Source organism: Gasterosteus aculeatus, chromosome Y (assembly GCF_964276395.1).
Source record: "Gasterosteus aculeatus chromosome Y, fGasAcu3.hap1.1, whole genome shotgun sequence".
NCBI lineage: Eukaryota > Metazoa > Chordata > Actinopteri > Perciformes > Gasterosteidae > Gasterosteus > Gasterosteus aculeatus.
Window position 1 is genome coordinate 10950063 of NC_135709.1, and position 22898 is coordinate 10972960.

The 22898-nt window shown below is 42.9% G+C and overlaps 1 protein-coding gene across 1 annotated transcript in view; it reads right to left on the reverse strand.

The window, feature by feature from the left end:
- Positions 1-22690, reverse strand: part of LOC120812482 (solute carrier family 23 member 2-like) — a 38151-nt gene extending 15461 nt beyond the window's left edge. Inside the window, exons 1-5 of the mRNA XM_078097583.1 lie at positions 22290-22690; positions 18467-18626; positions 12742-12801; positions 1731-1868; positions 383-540 (exon numbers count right to left, since the gene is read on the reverse strand). Of these exons, the coding sequence (XP_077953709.1) occupies positions 383-540; positions 1731-1868; positions 12742-12801; positions 18467-18598 (488 nt within the window). The 5' untranslated portion in view covers positions 18599-18626; positions 22290-22690. The remainder of the gene's footprint in view (positions 1-382; positions 541-1730; positions 1869-12741; positions 12802-18466; positions 18627-22289) is intronic.
- Between the last annotated feature and the right edge of the window lie 208 nt (positions 22691-22898).

Below are 22898 nucleotides of genomic sequence, written 5' to 3' on the forward strand. Positions count from 1 at the left end.
GCCAGCCTGCACACACAGAACAATCTGTTCTTATTGTTTTGCATTATATTGTGCCAATATGTATAACTATTTAGTTGTAACTCAAAAGGGAGTGCAGTGAAGTTATATTATAAAACAAATGGTGTCTCAATATGTCATTTGTTTTTACCCATTTCAACCTATAGCAGCTAAAAGTACTCATTCAAAAACATACTAGGGTGAAAGTTTTCCATTTGTCCTTTGGTAATCCCATAAATAAAAGCCGTGACCGCTTACACAGTGGAATATTCTCTTGTCCAAAGTTCACTCTGACAAATGAGGTGATAAGATCCTTTTGATCCTTGGACATTCATCTCTCAAACATCTTCCTGCTCGTAAGAATACCTCTGCTTTACTTCCTTACCTGACGCCGAAGGTAACTTGCAACAGAGTGCAAATACCAGAGACAAAGAATATGGTGCTGATGAGGTGGCTCTGGGTGAGGCCATCATACTGCAGACACAATCCCCCTGACAGGATTAATGGGACTGCGATGATTCCCCCAAATGCCGTCAAACAGTGCTAGCAGAAAAGATATAAAGAAATACATAAGGAGAACTACACAAGCTATTGATACTGTGAGGGGATAATAATCCATAAACGTCTGAACTGTAAAGATAGTAGAAGTCATCAGACAACATATATTATTTAAATGACCTTATGACGAATGACGTAGAAATGGTAATGGCAAATAATGTAAAAGAGCAAATACAACTGTGTCAAGTCTTCAAAGAAGGTCTGAAAGATCACAGCTGTCAAACACATAAATCAGTGCTTTAGTAAAGAAGACCAGAAGTCTAACGAAGCCTAAAGGAAATGTCACCAGGGGGACATTGTGGTTTCTGTAAATTATTGGTTTGTTATATTTTAGCATGGTTTGGTTTTGTATTTTAGCATGGCTTGTTTTATTACATTTTAGCATGGCTTGTTTTATTACATTTTAGCATGGCTTGTTTTATTACATTTTTACGTATTAACCCACCTTTCAGTAAACTACATGCACCTGGAGGGACTAATCAATTACAGAGAGCCCTGGCCAACCGCATTACACAATGAAAGGACCTCCCCTCTCCAATTAACACAGCTGCTATAAAGGACACTAAGCACGGCATTAAAGCAGAAGCCACGGGCAGGAGAAGCCACAAAAAGGAGAAGCCACGGGCAGGAGAAGCCACGGGAAATCAAGCGAGAGGACGGCAAGACAGCGGACGAGCAGGCAGGGTACAAACGAGGAGAGGAACGAGACGGACTGGAAACCTCACTCAGGAAAGGAACGGAACCGAAACTAGAAGAAAGGGCAGGACGGATCAGCAGCAGTGGCTGGTCGAATTCTTAATCTCTTTTAGCACTTTTATCCAGCTGGACTTTTAATACAATTGTAGTTATCAATGGGTTTTTAGTTAATAATAAAATCCTCCTTTTAAACCACGCTTTTAAGTCTTGTGATCCATGCTGTTCTTCCTCTGGTGAAAAAGGACCTGTTTTTATGGAGACCTAGACTCCGCAACTAGGTGGCGTTGCTGGTACCTTTTTTTTTTGTATCTTATTTTTTTATTAGATTTTAAGTCCCCCGCCTCACAGGGCTGACAGAAACATCAAGGCTCTCATCTGACAGTGCTATCAAGTTTGCATTGTTACATGATAATCAGAAGCTATGACACATGGTCACCTAACAAGGAAATAATAGCCTCAAAAATTCTTTGCTGATGTACCTGGATGCCGAGGATGATGCACAGGTACCAGGGAGGTACATCCGTCACACAATAGGCCAGCTTGTTCCTTTCCTCCCCCTCCGTGGACGTTTCTTCTTCACATTTTGTGTCGGGCTGATCGCTAAAGCGGCCCTCGAGCTTCAATGGGTCAGACAGAAGGATATAGTGAGGCCAATTAAAAACACATGAGACAAGAGACTGCAAGTTCTTGTAATTGATTAAATATTTGTTGATGATTTTATTTCTACAAAAACCCAAATCAGTGGGTATGTATTCAAAAGTAGGACTATTTCACTCTTTTTTCTTTGATAAGTCCAAACAAAGTAGCATTTTGTAGTAATGATTTGTACATAGTCCGTTTTACCGTAAAAACTGAGGCGTAGCCGCTAAACCGTAAGTACATAGATTTTCACAGTAAGAGTCAACGCAATGGACCGTGCGTATGCTAGAAATCCGTGCGAGATGCATGCGGGGCTGCAGTGGAGGGTGAACGCACGTAAACGCCGTTTACGCACCTCTGGAATTTTGGAAATAGCTTTTACGCACCTTGAAGTGGCGTTTACGCGCCTCAAAATTCATCGCGCCTTGTATTCTTCCATTGTAGTGATCCAAAATAAATCTTGTGTCATTTAAAAACACCTAAGGTTACGTTTCATATCTATCCATCTGACAGCATATCCAACGTGGGAAGCCGGGCCACGGCCAGAAGCTCTCAAAGGTCATCTATATCAAGCATTTCTTTGCTCGCATAAATGCTGAAGCTGACCTGGCAGCACTAATGGCACAACAAGGATTTCTGAAGGACAAACATGCGCTGGAGGAGGAAGAGGAAAAGATACAAAAAGGAAAAGAGAGACTCAAGATGGACGAGGAAATCGCTGCATACATGGCTAAAGTGAGCGTGCTAAGGGCAGCAAGCATGACCGGTTCTAAAGGCAGCGCAAGACAATCCGATAACATGAATTCTTACTTTAGTGAAGCACAAACACAGTCAATGCAGCTGAGAGCTGATGCTGCTACATTTGTTCCTCAGATGTTGGCAGCACCTAAGAGGGACGAGCAAGTCACGAATAGCATCAGCGACCCAGCCACAAGAGCTAAGGTCAGAATGGCCACCCAAAGTTCACATGTTCAACTTTCTACTTCTCAGCACCATATGCACGAGCATGGAACCACTTTTAGCTATGATGGGCCTTTAGGCCGAAGTGGTCAAAACGACGTTATTGAAATTATGAAAAGGCAAAATGAAATAAAAACCTTGCTGGTACAGCATCAACAAATGGCATTTCGATGGCAACCCATTACAGTTTCACACTTTCATAAGTGCTTTTGAGAATGGTGTCGAAAGCAAGTCGAGCAATTGCAGTGATCGCCTGTATTTCCTTGAACAGTTCACTAGAGGTCGCCCAAGGGAACTTGTACGAAGTTGTCAGCATGTTGACCCTGAAAGGGGTTATGCTCAAGCTAAGGCTTTGCTGCAGGAACCCTTCGGTAATGAGCAAATAATTGCCACTGCTTATATGGACCAAGTTCTGTCATGGGCCCCAATAAGATCCGAAGATGTTAATGCATTACAGGATTACGGTTTGTTTCTTCGAAGCTGTAGCAACGTGATGAACGGCATACAGTATATGTATGAACTGGATATGCCCGCTAATATGCTTACAATAGTAAAGAAATTGCCATACAAGCTTTGGGATTGCTGGAGAACAGTAGCCTGCGAAATACAAGAGAGCCGTAACCAAAGGGCCACATTCAGCGACATTGTTAATTTTGTTGAAAGGCAAGTTAGAATTCTAACACACCCAGTGTTCGGGAATATCCAAAACCCCGCACCAGCATTAAGTAAAAGTATGAATCGAACCATCTTTAAACCCAAAGGAAGTATTTTCGCTACAACTGCGACCACCGTCGAAAATAGGAATATTGGAACACGGGAATGGAAACGGTACACTGCCTTACCCATCAAAGATTGTCTGTTTTGTGAAGGTGAACACACTCTAGAGCAGTGGTTCTTAACCTGGGTTCGATCGAACCCCAGGGGTTCGGTGAGTCGGTCTCAGGGGTTCGGCGGAGGTCAAGACACACACCCGACTCATATGATTCGTGATTACACGCCCCGCTTGGCCACCATTGGCTGCAGGTGATCACGCAACATCGCTTGGCCTATCTGTGCTGCAGGGAATTTGGCGCGCTCAGTAGTCAAATTGTGACTGTCGTGATGGTACATCGTGTGATTTCTTTCTTAATATTTGAATCCCTTCATACTAACTATGTCGAGCAAAAAAAGAAAGTGGTTGGACGAATATGTACAATATGGATTCACATGTATAACGGAACGTGATGGGAGTCAGCGTCCTAACTGCATGATTTGCAATGCCAAGTTGAGCAATTCTAGTCTAGCACCGGCAAAACTAAGAGAACACTTCCTTAAGCTGCATGGAGATGGACAATACAAGAACACAACGCTCGCTGAATTCAAGGTGAAGAGAGCCAGATTCGATGAAAAGGCTACTCTGTCTGTTCTCGGCTTTGTACCCATCAACAAACCAATCCTCACAGCATCGTACAAAGTTGCTTACCTGATCGCAAAGCAGGGCAAACCACACACCATTGGTGAAACACTCATCAAACCAGCTGTGTTGAAGATGGCGAATATCATGCTGGGAAATGCGGCTGAAGTTCACTTATCCCAAATTCCTCTTTCAAATGACACCATTAGCGACAGAATAGAAGACATGAGCAAAGACATCTTGGCTCAAGTAGTTGCAGATCTGATTTCAAGCCCGGCAAAATTCAGCCTTCAACTGGACGAGACCACAGACGTTTCCAATCTAAGCAAGCTTGCTGTATTTCTACGCTATGGATGACTTCTTCAAAGACAACAATCTTTTGTGGGATATGGTTTCTGCAGTTTGTTCGGACGGAGCTCCAGTCATGCTCGGAAAAAAGTCTGGTTTTGGTGCGCTAGTGAAAGCCGATGCACCACACATCATTGTTACTCATTGTATTCTGCACAGGCATGCGTTGGCAACAAAAACCTTGCCTCCAAAACTGGCAGAAGTATTAAAAATTGTTTTAATGGTTTTGTTCTTTGAACACTGATGTTGATGAACGGTTCATTTTGTGCACCAGTAAAATATATTTCTATGTTTTGAATTGTATTTTTCCAATTAAGAAGGGTTCGGTGAATGCGCATATGAAACTGGTGGGGGTCAGTATCTCCAACAAGGTTAAGAACCACTGCTCTAGAGTCATGCCCTCACCTGGAAGAGAAGACTCGCACCGAAAATATCACATTCTTAAAAGAAAATGGTGTTTGCTTTGCCTGTTTATGTACAGGACATATCAGCAAAGATTGTCAAAAACGGTTGACATGCCAAGTGTGTTGTATGAAGCACCCCACAATGATTCATATTCAGTTTAAGGAGAAGCAAGCAAAATCTGAAACTGAACAAGAGCCAGGGACGGCAGTGGGCAGAGCCTTAATGTCCAATGGCCTCACTGGGGCTGGTGAGGAAGATTGTAAACTTCCCATAGTCCCAGTACAGGTTGAGTCTAGGAATGGTAATAAGACAGTGCTCACTTATGCTTTCCTAGATCAAGGAAGCACTGCTGTTTTCTGCACTGAGAACTTAATGAATAGGCTTAATCTCACAGGAAAGAAAACTCGTATCCTTTTACGTACTATGGGTCAAGAGAAGGTCATGAACACCCAATTAGTCACAGATCTCGAGGTGGCTGGTCTGGATGGTGAGATATTTTGCGAACTGCCAAGTACTTTCACTCAGGAGAGTATGCCCGTCAATAAGGGAAATATCCCACGTCGACAGGATCTTCAGAGATGGCCTCACTTGCGACATGTTCATCTGCCAGAGATTGAGGCAGAAATCGAGCTGCTAATAGGAACAAATGTGCCAAAGGCCTTGGAACCATTAGAAGCGATCCGTAGCCTGAACGATGGACCTTATGCCATCAAAACAATTCTAGGGTGGACTGTTAATGGACCATTGGTAGGAGACAGCCGTGATGGATTTGACATTGTCACAGTCAATAGAGTTTCAGTTTCAAACTCGGATAAGCTCTGGCAGCAACAGTTCAAAACTGATTTTCCAGAATGCAGCCACGAGGAGCAACCTGCTTTGTCAAGGGAAGACCAAAAATTCATGAAGCTGGTCAGAAATTCAGCGAGCCTTGTGAACGGACATTACCAGATTGCATTGTCCCTAAGAGAATGTAAATTAAACATCCAAAATAACAGAAAAGTCGCAGAGACACATGTCTTTCCGACTGCAGTATGCAGACTTTGTGGACAATCTTGTCTCCAAAGGATATGCTGAGCGAGTATCTGCGGAGGAACCGACTCGTGATGATGGGAGATTGTGGTATATCCCACACCATGGCATCTACCACCCTCGAAAGGGGATGATGCGGGTGGAGTTCGACAGCGGAGCACCTTTCCAGATGACATCTCCCAATGATCAGCTCCAGCAGGGACCAGATCTCACCAGCTCATTGATAGGTGTCGTGACCAGATTCAGGAAGGAACCAGTGATAATCTTGCCACAAATAGAGTCCATGGATTTGCTGAGGTTTCTCTGGTGGCCCGATGGCGACTTTGCACAAGAACTGGTGGACTTCAGAATGAAGGCGCATCTCTTTGGTGCAACTTCATCACCAAGTTGTGCTAGTTTTGCACTTAGAAAACGTGCTGAGGACAATGAAGGGCAGTTCAGTCTGGAAGCTATCGAGAAGGTTTCAAGTTGACTAAATGGACGAGTAATCGACGTGCCGTGATTACAGCAATACCAGAAGATCAAAGGGCAAAAGACAGAAAAGGACTAGTACGAAGGCTACTTATCAAGACTAAGACCAACTGTTTAGATAGGACAATAACCAAAGTCTGTTTGCTACTGGAAGCCGAGGTCTGAAGAGACAATTACCTTTGACTGACATATCCACTTACACAACAAAAGGTGGTGGTAAAGATCACCTTGACAGGCTAAGTGCTTGAACCTCTGGCCTAGACTAGACTCGTTCGTGAAAGAAGATGACTACACCCCCTTACTGGAATATTAATCATGGGCATTCGTTTGATGTATGTTTTATTGTGTTTTTTGTAATTACTACAGTGTTATAATTAGGGGCTGGGATGTAGCGGCCGTCTGTCACTTCCTGTGTGTGAGTGTTAGTACTTTTATTTTGAAATGTAATTAGCATCAGAGTCACGTGGGCAGGTGTGCTGGTTGTATGGACATGGGGGTGAGTCGGGAGACGATTCTTTTTGTTGACCGTATTCTACAGCGCACTTTATTGCATCGTCGCACAGCATGTATCGCTTCACCTGCTTGGATGTTTTTTAACTTGACTTTCGGACAATAAAATCAATGAACTTCACAGGAGGAATCTGCGTCTGTTTGGAACGAGTACACACACCAATCTCCCGTACTTAGCCTCACGCGACTCTACCGGATTGTAGTCACCACAATCATCATTCACATCATTTTCATTTGCGCTGTTTGGTCTGTGACCCTCCAATCAGTGCCAGGATGTAAACACACACACACGTTGTGGATCAGCCCCTGTTTTTGTATTACACGGTTCAGCTGTAACACCTGGGCCTGTTTCCAGAGACCTTTTTTTTGTTAAAGGTCCTAATAGAGGTCCTTTCTTTTGTCCCCTTCATTTTTTTTGGCCTACACATACTTTTCTTTACTGTTTTCTAGGAATTTAATAAACTAGGAGAATAAATATACATAAATAATCCTGGTCCGATGGGATGTGTGTTAGCAACAGAAGCTGACTACACGCAGGTGTATTTTCATTCAGCCATGTACACAGCGGGTACTGCAGAAATGGCTTGGGAACCATTGCCACGGACTACCTGCTCTTTAGCATGTCGGACACTGTTAATGTATTACTCACCAAATAACACTCTTCTGCTTAAGCCTGCTTTGGGAAGAGGGTGTTTTAAAACTGTTGAAAACTGTGACCGTGAACTGAGAGGATAAACATGTTCCTCGAAATGTAGATGAGATGGCAGTTTAGTGACACTGGAATGTAATTTAGTAGAAGAAAGGAATGTTTGGAAAGGTTGTCTCCAGTAACCGAGAGACACCTTTTACTTGAAATAGACTATTAGTATCCGCTTTAGTTGTACATTTGAGTAAGTTCATTACCAAAGTCCAAGGTCAACTTCATCCCGAGGAGACTGTGATGTCAGGAGTCACATGGTAACTCTGGAGGTGGACAGAATCTGTCCACAGGACAACTGGTTACCGTGTACTCCATAAATCTGGCCTTCATGGAAGAGGGGCAAGAAAAAATCTGCTATTGAAACAACCATAAAAAATCCCATTGGGAGTTTTAAACAAGCCATGTGAGAGACACATCAAACATGTGGAAAAGGTGCTCTGGTCAGATTTTTGGACTCAATGCCAAACGCTGTGTGTGGCGGACAGCCAACACTGCCCATCACCCTGAACACACCATCCCAACAGGGACATATGGTGGTCATGGCATCATTTCACATTCTATATTTGACCTATTTAAAAGTAGAAGAAAGAGATAAAAATGACAAGTGCTGACAATGTCTACTTGTAACACCAATCAGGCATTTAAGTCCATCTTGAAAACGTGTGGCAATTTATTGAGAGCACTGTCCAGCAGTACACTAACATCTGGGTAAAGCTCATTCCATCTCTGCAGCTTTCTCGTTATGAGCGCTTTGTTGGTGCCAAAGTGTGAAACTTGTGTTAGTGATTCTACCTCTTGTTGGTAACAAGCTACTGAGAATAGAATGTTCTACAATGGTTTTCGCTTGGAAATAAAATGTCTCAATCGAGAAGCTGCCGTAAAAACTGGCTTTGAGGTGGAACTAAAAATCTGCGATAACTTAAGGCTTGGTAACAAATCTGACGGCAATAAAACTAAGTAATTTTCTCTGGAACACAAACCAACATTAGATCTTCTCATCCTTTGACCTCTTTGGCTTTCATTGAATTGAACATTCAATTCAGGTTTGAAGTGTGACAAAAAATTATGTATTCTTAATGTTTAATATAAAGAAACCAAAAGTCTCTTCATTAGAGGTATGTTTGGTTGTATTTTAAATAAATATAACAAGATAAATACAACAATGATTGAAAATTAACTCTAAAAATCACATGAAGTAAACTGAATTAAATCCATCTGTAATAACATATGGAATCTATGGTTTAAACACATGTATTCTGCCACTAGTGGAGATGAGAACATGTTTACTCTGCGTCTCCTGTAACTGCCTCTGCTCTGCGGTCACTGAAGCAACACGCAAATCCAAACATCCAAACTTTCCACTGCGTTGACTCTTACTGTGAAATGTTGCGCACTTACGGTTTTATGGCCACGCTTCGTAGTTTCGTTTTAAAGGCAGAAAAACAAAAAAGGGATCAACGGAGTAAAAAGTTGTCAGTTGTTTCAAAACTAAATAAAAGAAGAAAAGAAAACGGCCGCCCACTTCCGTTTTTGGTTTAAAACGAGAAAACTATTTTCATTTTGTGGTTTTGACGGTAAAAGAAACTATCAAAGGTTACGCTGACCCGGGACAAATCAGGTGTGACAGTTTATAAATGCAACCCGGACGTGTCCACACTCCAGCACTCTAAATAATAATAATAATAATACAATATTTTTGAATAGCTTTACATAAAATGATTTTTGTCAAACAAGGTATTTATAAATATATTCCATTAACCATAACGTTCTACTTCCCCTACAATATTTTACATTCAATCAATTCATTATTAGGCAAGGCAAGGCAATTTTATTTGTATAGCGCTTTTCATACACAAGCCAGACTCAAAGTGCTTCACATTATAACATTTCATACAATAAAGTGAAATAAAATGCAGGAATTAAAAGACAATTAAAAACAGCAAATAAAATTATAAATTAAAATCTTATTTAAATTGTTTAATTAAAAGCAGAGGTTAAAAGTGGAATGTAGGTAAAATTTAGCAGAAGGCGAAGCTGAACATAAAAGTTTTCAGTCTTGTTTTAAACGTGGTCAGAGTTGGGGCAAGTCTTAAATCTTCAGGAAGTTTATTCCAGCTGATTGTTGCGTAGTAACTAAATTTCCCATGATTTGTATTTACTCTGGGAATCACTAACAGATTGGTGTCAGAAGATCTTAATGATCTTGAAGGCTTATGTAGTGGAAGCATATCAGTGATATACTTTGGCCCTAAACCATGTAGTGATTTATATGTGAGCAGTAGGATTTTGAAATTAATTCTCTGACATACTGGGAGCCAATGTAAGGATTTAAGAATTGGTGTAATGTGCTCACATTTTTTGGTTTTTGTTAGAACTCTAGCAGCAGCGTTCTGAACAAGCTGGAGCTGCCTGACAGTTTTTTTTGGAAGACCTGCAAGGAGACCATTACAATAGTCTAGCCTACTAGTTATAAAGGCATGTACCATTGTTTCTAAGTCTTGAGCTGACATGAGCCCTCTAAGTCGTGCGACATTTTTGAGGTGGTAGTAGGCCGATTTTGTTACTGATTTGATGTGACTCTCCAAGTGTAAATCTGAATCCATAATAACCCCCAGATTTCTGGCTTTATTTGATGTTTTCAGGGACAGAGAGTGAAGGTGTTGGGTTACTTTAAACCTTTCTTTTTTAGCACCAAATACAATGATCTCAGTTTTGTCTTCATTTAGTTGTAGGAAATTTTGACACATCCAGTCTTTGATTTGCTCAATGCACTGGCACAGAAGATCTATGGGGCGATAGTCGTTTGGTGATAGCGCTACATAGATTTGGGTGTCATCAGCGTAGCAATGGTGGTCAATTTTATTTCTTTGCATGATTTGTCCTAGTGGGAGCATGTAGATGTTGAATAAAGTCGGCCCTAAGATTGAACCTTGGGGGACTCCACACGTTACGTCGGTTGTTTCTGATACGAAGTCACCAATGGAAACAAAATAGTTCCTGTCTTGTAGATATGACCTGAACCAGCTTAAGACTGTGCCTGAGAGCCCCACCCAGTTTTCCAACCTGTCCAAAAGTATTGAGTGGTCGACAGTATCAAATGCAGCACTGAGGTCTAATAGCATTAATATTGAAGTTTTGCCAGAGTCTGTGTTAAGACGGATGTCATTTATTACTTTAATAAGGGCCGTCTCGGTGCTATGAAGAGGTCGAAATCCTGACTGGAAGTTGTCGTGGCAGCCAGTTGAAGCCAGGAAGTGATTAAGTTGTTGTAGGACAACTTTCTCAATTATTTTACTTATGAAAGGTAAGTTTGAAATTGGTCTGTAGTTGTTGATAATAGAGGCATCTAGGCTCCGCTTTTTTAGGAGAGGTTTAATAACTGCAGTTTTGAAAGCTATTGGGAAATGGCCTGTCTGAATAGAGTTATTAACTATTTGCAATACGTCTGTTGCTAGGCAGTCAAAAACATTCTTAAAGAAGTTGGTAGGTAGAGCATCAAGACAGCAGGTGGATGGTTTTAAATTTGTCACCGTTTCCACTAGAGTTTGAGAGTCTATGGCATTAAAGCTTGTCATCATTGCTGTGTTACTTTTGCCTAAATAGGGTGGTGATCCAACATTTTTGTTTGAGATATTAATGGCGCGTCTGATGCCTTCAATTTTATCAGTATAAAAGAACGCAAACTCGTTGCATTTCTGTGTGGAATGGAGTTCAGGTGGTATTTGTGTCGGGGGGTTGGTCAGTCTGTCAACAGTTTCAAATAGAGTTTTTGCCTTATTAGTGTTGTTGTTGATGATGTTGGAGAAGAATGTTTCCCTAGCACTTTTTAAGTCTAAATTGTAGGCCCGGAGGCGCTCTTTATAGATGTCATGGTGAATGTGAAGTTTTGTATTCCGCCAGATTCGTTCAGCCTTCCTGCACTCTCTTCTCTGGGCTGTTACAACAGCAGCTTTTCTCCAGGGTGCCTTTTGCTTACTAGAACTGGTTTTAACCGTAACAGGTGCAATGTCATCTATAACATTCAAAATTTTGGAATTAAAGTTGTTTACAAGATTATCAGCATGACATGGGATTAGAGGTGGCAACGAGAAGATGACATTTTTAAAGAGTGCATTAGTATGTTCATTGATGTACCGTTTTTTGACAGTATTTGAATCTGATTGTGTGTCAGGAATGAAAGAAATATTAAAGTAATATTAGTCTATATTAAGAGTTTGATAGCAGCCCACATCTACTTCATTAAGGAAGTCGTACTACGGCGGCAGGAAGCTCAGGTTTTCAAGCAATTGGCATCCACACAACGTTATATTCTCTGCATGTTTTCTTGTTTCAGTGTGAAGGTCCAGGTGACAGGCAGGCCGCTGCATTACTCCATGAGGAATAGAAAACCTGCAGTGGGCTATTTAAGCACAAAGGTAATTAAAGGAACACCGTGTCTCAGATTAATCCCAGAGGTGCTGCTTATCAAGTTTTTAGTACTGCAATTACCTCTACAATTTATCTCATCATTATACAAGTGCAATTTTAAAAGTACATTAAACATTACACTAAAGTACACTTCAATCGTTAAATAATTTCGATAACTAAAATTTATAATTTCCTTCTATTTAAACATTTTTTTTATTATTATTTATTTTAATAATGAACTTGGTGTACTGGAAATTAAGACCTCATGGTGGTGTTAGCTGAGACGATAATGTAAAATGTTTCATTCAAATTGATTTAATTGTTGTTGAGACATTAGGTCTAATAGTGCAGAGGTCTTCAACAGGGGGTCCGCAGAGGTACCGCACAGGGGTCGCGATATTTTGGGTTGATAAAACAATTTTTTTCCCCACAAATTTAAATGTCTTCAGAATTGTATTTATTGTCTTTAAATACACATTGACATGAATCCAACATATTGTAGCGAATGAATACATTGATGGAGCAGATGTTATCTTTCAGTCCGCAGCACACACATTCAGCTTCCCACAGGAGGAGCTGACCACCGGTTCACTCACAGCTCCTTTCATGCAAATACGACAGCACAGACCAAACTCTGTAGAATAGGGGGTCCCTGCTCCATCTCGCCATCAGTTTGGGGGACCTTGGCCTGAAAAACATTGAATACCACTGTATTAGTGGAACGATCACGACTCTTTGCTGTCCTTACTCCGAAATGGTGGAAGGAGCCTTTACATCTTGTAAGAATACGTGTTCAAGATTTGGAGCCTGGTCGGGGTTATCAAAAATTCAGCCGAACGACTTTTCTCGTTCTGGGAAATTTATTTGTCAGATCACAGGTCAAGTATCAGTGCTATCAGTGCTGCGTTTGCAAAGGCAGGAGCAGTTCAGACAGCACACAGGCCGGAAGAACAACTCACTAACATCAGCAAGAACATCATGTTTTATAACCCTTGAAAGACAGAGAAGGAAAGATTTCTATTGGCCCTAAACTGGCGTAGAGGAGGACCTTCCACCTCCTGCATCTAAAGATCCGGTCAGATCCAATGTCCAGACTCCTGACTTAACGTAAACATCAGCGAACAGAGTGTGTATGTTGAATAGTGTTGGTGCGTCTCTAACCCCCTTTGGCTGGCAAATCTGCTAGTTGACCCGCAGACCTTGCATTCCTCAGCCAGGACATAAACTGACTCCCCACCCTGTCAGACTCGTGCCTGCCTGCTTGGCACATCCTGCTTCCCCCCTTACCTAACTCTTAAATCAAGACAAGACAGCGAACCCCCAACTAAGCCCATGAAAAGAACTTTTGATTATCAAGCTCTATTGTCCCGCCTATTCATACAGAGGCCCGATGAAACTATACTTATGGATAGATAGATTTATACTTTATTAATCCCCAGGGTTAGGGTTAGGGTTAGGGGATATTTGTGTGTACCAGTAGATTAGATTAGATTAGATTCAACTTTATTGTCATTGCACAGGGTACAAGTACTGAGGCAACGAAATGCAATTTAACATCCAACCAGAGTGCAAAATAGCAAAAAGTGCAGAGTATGTGCATATGTAAAGTGTAATAAGTGAATAAATAGATATGTAAAGTAAGAAATAGTTGTGCAATATGAACAGTAAGAAATGGATATACAATAACAGTGCACATGTTCAGTGGCTGGAGGAAGGTGTGTGGCAGTCAAGCCAGGGTGGAGGGGGAAGTACAGTCACTGAGGGAGATGTGTGTGTGGGGGTGGGGGGCAGAGTTCAGAGTTATGGGGGGGCAGAGTTCAGTAGAATGACAGCCGCAGGGATGAAGCTGTTCCTGAACCTGCTGGTCCGGGAACGGAGCACCCTGTAGCGCCTCCCAGAGGGGAGGGGGGCAAACAGCCTGTGGCTGGGGTGAGAGCTGTCCTTTTCGATGCTGCGTGCCCTCCGCAGACATCTCTTCCTCTGGACGGCCTCAATGGTGGGGAGTGAGGAACCGGTGATGCGTTGGGCAGTTTTCACCATCCTCTGCAGTGATTTACGGTCCGCGACAGAGCAGCTGCCATACCATATTGAGATGCAGTTTGTAAGGATGCTCTCTATGGTACAGCGGTAGAAATTCTCTAGAATGTGAGGAGACAGATGGGCCTTCTTCAGAGACGCTGGTGTGCTTTCTTTACCAGGGATGAGGTGTTGAGGGTCCAAGAGAGGTCCTTAGAGATGTGGACACCCAGGAACTTGAAGCTGGCGACACGCTCAACCTCCATCCCGTTGATATGGATGGGGATGTGTGTGCCAGTTTTCTTCCGTAAGTCCACAATTAGATCTTTGGTCTTCTTGGTGTTGAGGGCCAGGTTGTTGTCGGCACACCATGCCGCCAGGTGCTGGACCTCCTCTCTGTAGGCCGACTCATCGTTGTCACTGATGAGGCCAATCATCGTTGTGTCGTCTGCAAACTTGACAATGGTATTAGAACCGTGTACAGGTGTGCAGTCATAGGTGAAGAAGGAGTAGAGGAGAGGACTTAGCACACAGCCCTGTGGCACACCAGTGTTCAGGATGAGGGTTGAGGAGGTGTGGTTCTCTACCCTAACAGACTGGGGTCTGTTGGATAGGAAGTCCAGTATCCAGTTACAGAGGGAAGTGTTGATACCCAGGTGACTGAGTTTCGTGATTAGTTTGGAGGGGATGACAGTATTGAAAGCTGAACTGAAGTCTATGAACAGCATCCTCACATAGCTGTTGTTATTGTCCAGGTGAGAAAGGGCGGAGTGGCCATGGAGATGGCATCCTCCGTACTCCTGTTCTTGCGGTAGACGAATTGGAAGGGGTCCAGTGTGGTGGTAAGCAGGTTTTGAGGTGAGCCAGGACCAGCCTCTCGAAGCACTAGCTGCCCAGCACAGGCCCTGAGCACGCGTCCGGGGACGCCATCAGGGCCAGCAGCCTTACGTCCATTAATCCTGCTCAGTGCAGTACACACGTCGGTGGAGGAGAGTGTGAGGGGCTGGTGGTCTGAAGTGAGCACAGCTTTGATGGTGGCCTCCTGGGTGTCCCTGTCGAAGCGTGCATAAAAGCTGTTAAGCTCGTCAGGGAAGGAGGCATCATTGTTTTAGGGGGGTGGTGTTGGTGGGTTTGTAGTCTGTTATGGCCTGGATGCCTTGCCACATGCGATAGCGGTCGGAGTTGTTCTTGAAGTGCTCCTCAATCCTTAGTTTGTGGCAGTGCTTGTGCTGCTTGATGCCCCTCTTCAGGTCAGCCTTGGATGAACTGTAGGCTTGAGCATCACCTGATCTGAAAGCGGTGTCTCGTGCCTTCAGCAGTAGGCGGACCTCTTTGTTCATCCATGGCTTCTGGTTGGGCAAGGTGATGATTCGTTTAAGTGTGGTGACACTGTCGATGTTGGTGTTTGTAGTGGCTATTTGTCCATAAACTTAAACAAAAACAAATAATAACAAACTTCTCAAATGGCCACTCGAGGCTACGTCATGGTTAGGCTTTACGCAGGTTCAGAGGTACCAAAGCAAAGTAATGTCCATAACAAGATTGAGTTTGAGGCGGTTTATTCACACACATAAGCAAGCTCACAGACATTTCTGCTGCCTCTCTCACGCTGATAAAAAACCATATGCCCTCGTCCCCGAAGTACCTCCCACCTTGACCTACTTATGCAAATGAACATAACACCATGTGACCAATAAACGACAATACAAGTAAAGCATAAATACAAAATACACCAAATTAACTTTAACAGGAAAAGAAAAAGAAATAAGTAAGGCTATAAATTAACTTAAACCCAAAATAAACAAAAATAAAAATATAGCTCCAACAACCCAGCCCCTAATTGTAACGGTACTTTACCCACAATTAACCTTAGCTTTAACACAAAGGAGCTATTTTCTAATTGTAGCTTAAGCATTAAACTGGAATCTTCACATCTTCGGATTCTCCATATCTGAAAGAAACAAACAGATGGAAGACAGAGATAGGAGAAAGAATGAGTTGTATAGTCAATTATTAGCCTCCAAGAGAAGACAGAGCTTGGTTATTGGTCTGTCCAGGACGCTGATCTTCGTTTGGACCTTCACAGAGCGAACCAGTCCTCGGGAGTCAGCTATGGCGCTTAGCACTCTGCCCATCATCCATGAGCCTCTTGGAGCTGTGGCATCAGCGATTACGACAATATCTCCTGGAATAAAGTTTCTCTTTTGCTTCGTCCATTTTTGCCTTTCTTGCATTACAAGCAAATACTCCGCTGTCCATCTTTTCCAGAAAAGCTCCGCAACGTACTGCACTTGCCTCCATCTCCTCTTAATGTACAGATCAGATTTCTCAAACAGACCTAATGGCAGAATGGGCTTGCCTTTTAACAGGAGAATGTGATTTGGAGTAAGCGCTTCTAAATCATTGGGATCTTCTGAAGCCTTAGTTATTGGCCGGTCATTGAGTATCGCCTCCACCTCGCAAAACAGCGTTTGCAGGCCTTCCTCGTCCAGCAGTTGATGTCCAATAACAGAGGTAAGTACACTGCGCACAGAGCGAATCAGACGCTCCCAAACGCCACCTTGGTGAGATGCAGCTGGGGTGTTAAAACTCCATGTCATTCCTTCCTGCACAAAAGTCCTTTCAATTTTAGAGTGATTTAAAGCGGCCAATGCCTGCCTCAGTTCCTTCTTCGCACCAACAAAATTTGTGCCATTATCTGACCTTATACTTGTCACAGGTCCCCTTCTGCAGATAAATCTTCGCACAGCATTAATGCAGGAGTCTGTGTCGAGGGAGTGTGCCACCTCAAGGTGTACTGCGCGGCTACTCATACAGGTAAATATCACTCCATATCGCTTCAGCACAGTTCTCCCTCTCCTCACCTCCAATGGTCCAAAATAGTCCACTCCCGCATTTGTAAAGGGTGCGTTATCAGGCACAACTCGTTCCTCCGGTAAGTCGGACATCTTCTGTTCTCCAAGCTTTCCTCTGTACCTTCTGCACACTGTACATTGTGAGAGAATCTTCCTGGCCGCAGAGTTGGCATTTATGATCCAATACTTCTGTCTCAATCTGTGCAGCATGTAATTGCGTCCAGCATGTCCAAGTTGGCAATGGATGTAACGCAATATGAGCTGGGAAACATGCAAATCCTTTGACAGAATCACAGGATGCTTTACCTCCCACGGCAGAACAGACTTAAACAGACGTCCACCAACTCTGAGGATGCCATCTTCGATGAAGGGGTCAAGGCGATACAGAGGACTGTCTTTAAAAACAGTCTTTGGGTCATGTTTTAGTGAGGAAATTTCAGTACTGAATCTTTGGTTTTGCGCAAACTGAATTATTGCCTTTTCGGCTTCCTCCAACCGCTCTGGTGTCAAGTTGGATTTTCCAAGTGCGGCTTTGAATTTTTTAATCTCCTTTTCCACATTCTCATTCTGGTTGACCACATATTCTTTTCTCTTTCGGCTCAAAAGTAAAAGTCTTTCTTTCAGCTCCAACAGCCAGGCCACTGATGTTTTAAGCTTTCTCCAGGATGAAAAATAGTGAATGAGCTGACTGAGGGGATTGTCACTGTGTATTGTAACAGCATTCACCTTAAGTTCCCTTTTCACCTCTGCATCATCCGATGGAATGGAAGAGGCGTCCAAGTCGAGTTTCGGCCATCTGGTGGGGGGCAAGTGCAAAAAGTCCGGTCCTTTTAGCCATTTTCCTTTTCCAAACTCCTGAGCTCTTAGTCCTCGAGAAGCTTCATCTGCAGGATTGTCTTTGGTGTTTACATACCTCCACTGATCTTTGTCTGTGGATTCTCTTATGGTGCTGACACGATTGGCAACATATGTGTGAAAGCGCTTTGTTTCATTAAAGATGTACTTGAGAACAGTAATGCTATCGGTCCAAAAGAATGACCTTTGCGATGGCAACTGTAGCTCTTTCAACAGCATTGTGTTCACTCGAACAGCAAGCACAGCTGCAGCAAGCTCAAGGCGTGGAATGGTTAGTTGCTTTAGAGGAGCGACACGAGCTTTGCCTGTGATAAATGAAACATGCACATTGTTAGTGCTCTCCAATCTCAAGTATGAAACAGTGCCATATCCTATTTGACTAGCATCTGAAAAATGATGCAGTTCTGCTTTCAATTGTGTTCCAAAGTTTTTGGGTTTAATGCACCGTTCCACTTTAAATCCACTCATATGTTGAAGTTCAGAGAGCCACTCAGACCAATGTTCAGAGACATCACAGGGAACTGGCTCATCCCATTTGAAGTTCATTCTGCACAGCTCCTGTAACAGTAACTTGGCAGGGATTATGAAAGGAGACAAAAAACCCAGCGGGTCGTAAAGAGAGCTCACCACAGAAAGGATGCCCCTCCTAGTGTGTGGACGTTCCTGCACTGCAGTCCTGAAGCTGAACGTATCTCCTTGAACACACCATTGCATCCCCAGAGCTCTTTCCACAGGGAGTTGGTCCCTGTCGAAATCCATGTTCTCCAAACCCACTGCTCTGATGTTGCTAGGAATAAGTGCAAACACATTTGAGTTATTTGTGACCCACTTTTGGAGATGGAAGCCACCTTTTTTACAGAGAGATGTTAATCCATGTATGAGCTTCACTGCATCTTCCTCTGTCACAGTGGACTTAAGACAGTCGTCCACGTAGAAATTTGTCTTGACTGTACGAAGGACATCGGGTGAATATTGCAGTGCATTATCCTCAGCAGTTCTCCTCAGTGCATAGTTTGAGCAGCTTGGAGAGGATACAGCTCCAAACAAATGCACGCACATCCTGTATTCCTCTGGCTCCGCTGTAGCGTCTCCATTGGGCCACCATAGAAAGCGCAAGAAGTTAACGTGCTTATATGGCACCCGGACCTGATGGAACATGGCGTTGATATCAGCCATAACAGCGATGGGCTCTTCTCTAAACCGAAGAAGGACACCAATTAGCGTGTTAGTGAAGTCTGGGCCCTGCAAGAGCTGACTGTTCAATGATGTACCTTTGTAGGTACAGCCGCAATCAAACACAACACGCAACTTTCCTTTGGTTGGATGATGTACACCATGGTGGGGAATGTACCACACCTTTCCTTGTTCCAGAGTGGGCTCATTTGTGGGAACCTTTTCTGCATATCCTTGCTCTAACATGTTGTTAAGGAAATCAACGTATTGAGCCTTGAATGAACTATTTCTATTAAATCTCCTCTTCAGGCTTTGGAGTCTTTGTAGTGCAATGCAGCGATTATTTGGCAAAACAGGATCGTCAATTCTGAAAGGTAAGTCAATGTAATAATGTTCATTGTTAAGCACTGTCGTACTCTCCACAATTTTCATGAATTTAATGTCTTCTCTTGACATCTCAAGTTGTTCATCACTTGTTCTTTCAGTAAAGTCATGATTATACTGTTGCATCAACATACTTTCCAAGTGTTCCACAGATATGTGATTAGCAGTTACAACAATGCATCCTGATTTGACACCAGTACCTTCAGAGTTTCCAGCACGAAGAGGCCCGTTTATGACCCAGCCAACTCTGGTCCTCACTGCATACGGTCCACCACATTGACTATTTATCAGTTCCCATGGCTCCAAAACTTTAGGCGAGTCGGTTCTAATGAGCAAGTCTACATCTGCATCTACTTCATGTAGCCTAATGCTGCTCAAATACGCCCATTTGGCAACATCATCCTGACATGGCACATTGATTTTAGATACAGGCATTTTTGTTTGTGTCAGAACAGATGGTAGCTCAATAAAGTCATCGGTGTCAAATCCAGACACCTCCAGACCAGTTACTATAGTAGTGCTAATGGTTTTAGTCTGCCCCATTGTCCTCAACACTATATTACAGTTTTTTCCTGATACTCCCAGCCTTTCAGCCATACTTGTAGTACAGAAAGTCCCAGAGCTCCCAGGATCCAGGAAAGCATAAGTATGCACAACTTTATTACTTTTCCGACTTTTCACCTGCACAGCCACAATGGAAAAAACTGCAATATCCTCTTCACCAGCCCCAATATGACCACACGTCTGCTGCTTCCCGGATACAGTGCTCACAGTTTCTTTGGAGGTTATCCTTGTAGTATCCTCCTTCTCCACATGCAGGACAGATGGATGTTTCCTGTGACACACTTCACAATCCAACCGACCCCTACAGTCTTTGCTCGTGTGTCCATGTTTCAAGCACCCAAAACAAACGCCCTTCTCCTTTAGAAACTGAATCTTGTCCTGTTGTGTCTTTCTTCTAAACTGAAAGCATTTTTCCAGAGTATGATTGGTAAGATAGCAGAACATACATTTGAGCTGGTTACTGTGAGCTGTCAAGTTTTCCATTTCTTTATGTCCATCCTTTGGTGCATTAATGCTGGTGGCAAATGTACCACCTTTCCTTTTCTGCTTAACTTGCATGGATAGCTTTGTATAGCTGGCTGGAGAAACATCATTAATATTTCCAAACAGAGGATCTGAAACAATTTTGACTTGTTTTTCAATGAAATTCACAAAATCAACATACACTGCTCTGCTTCCAGTTTGCTCCAGTATGTCACATGCCACATTTCTCCACTTTTCCCTCAGCTTGTATGGGAGTTTCATTAGGATTGTCCTGAGGTTAGCTGGCATGTCCAACTCCTTCATGTACTTTATATGATGTACTATGTTGGAGCAACCTCAAAGGAACAAAGCGAATGACTGCAGAGCGTTAACATCCTCAGGTTTTATTGAGGGCCAGTTGTTGATTTTGTCCATGTAAGCAGAAGAGATTTTATGTTCACTGCCAAAATGTTCAATCAAAAGCGCTTTTGCTCTTTGATAACCTGGTTCAGAGGGCATATGCTGACAACTTCTTACAATGTCTCTTGGTTGCCCCCTAGTGTACTGTTCTAGGAAGTACAGACAATCACTGAAATTTTGAGTTTTATCCTCAATGCAATTTTCAAAGGCTCTGAGAAAAGATTTGAAATACAGGGGATCACCATCAAATACAGGTATATTTCTCATAGGCAGAGCAGAGGCTGTGTTTTGTTGGACCAACAGCGCAGTTATTTCATTTTGACGCTGCATGATATTCAAAATGTCCGGAGAATTGGTGGGTTGATTATCGTCACAAACATCTTGCGAACCAAGTGATTGTGTACCTTGCCTTTGAAACACAGAAATGACATTAGGTATGGGTATTTGTTTTACAACATGTTTGGGTTGAACACCAACAGGGACGGAATTTAACAAGCGACTGGAGGTAGGTTCAGAGCTTTTATTGGTGGGCACATAGCGTTCAGCATTCGGATTTAGTTCATATGTCCCTTGAATTTCTGACCTTTTCAAGTAAGAGTTCATGCCATCTGATGTTTGAGATGCACATCTTGACACTTTAGAGCCACACTTTGAGCTTACTTGCAGAACCTCCAATTTTGCATTTGTCACCTTTAATTCTGCCTCCAGAGCAAGTTGTTCCTTTTCTCTCCTTAAATGTTCCCGTTTCTTCCGTAATTCCTCTTGTTCAAGTCTTATTTGTTCCTCCTGCCCCTCCAAAGTGTGCTTTTGTTTTAGAGCAGCCATGCGCTCCTGTAATGCTGCTCTCTCTGCTTGCGCTAATATTTTTGCAGATGCACTGGATGAAATCCTTGACAATTTAGAGCCAGCCTTTGAACGCGCTGCAGAACCTTTATTGGATACACTGTCCTCAGGCCCAATATCAGTTTGATTATCAGGTGGTTTAATTGGAAGTTCATATGAATGGCCTGTATTTGATAACCAGCCTTTGACGTCATCAATAAAGCTTGAAAAACACTTCTCCTTTTGTTCAAAATATTTATCTTGTTTCTCCTTCTCATCCTGAGGTATGTCCAGTGACACAAATGATAAATGATGTTGTTTTGCCTCATCAACACATATTATTATTTGATCCAAAAGAGACTTGACTGCATCAATATTGTCTGCAGAATGCATCAACTTATCCATCTGATTCATGTACGATTTGGCTCGTTTGCATTGCATCGATCTCTTTTCCTGACACGTTTGCATAAAAAACATCATTCCTTTAGCAGTAAAACTTGTGCGTCTTCTTGTAGGAAGCGCCGTGTCGCTTTTGGCTTTAGATGCAACGTCAGACATTTTACCCTTTGTTGATGCCGGTCATGTACACACACAGTTGTTTGCAAAGATTGAATACAGCACATACCTTGTGGAACTTTGTTTGTTGCGGTGGTTGCCTTTGTACACGGAGTTGAATGCACGCAGTAGCTGTTGTTGCGCGCGGCCGTGCGCGTTACCTGTGAAGGCTTTGGGCCTTTGCGAATTCAAATTGCAGCAAATAATATCCTCCACTCCGTAGTGCAGCTCCAGCGCTCCAGTAGCTTCACCGTTATCCAGTACGGTGTCCAGGGAAACTTTACACTGTCGGATGGGTCGTATTATTCGATGTTTGCACTGTATCCAGCCCACACCTCCGTCACTCCTAGGCCCTTTCCTTTGTTTGTCTCCCGCATCCAGGTGAGTAATCCACTTTCGAAACGGTAATCCAGCAAACGACAAGTCCAGTATCCACGTAAACCAACGATATATCCAGGGCGGGTTTTTTACTTAATGTAGTGGCTATTTGTCCATAAACTTAAACAAAAACAAATAATAACAAACTTCTCAAATGGCCACTCGAGGCTACGTCATGGTTAGGCTTTACGCAGGTTCAGAGGTACCAAAGCAAAGTAATGTCCATAACAAGATTGAGTTTGAGGCGGTTTATTCACACACATAAGCAAGCTCACAGACATTTCTGCTGCCTCTCTCACGC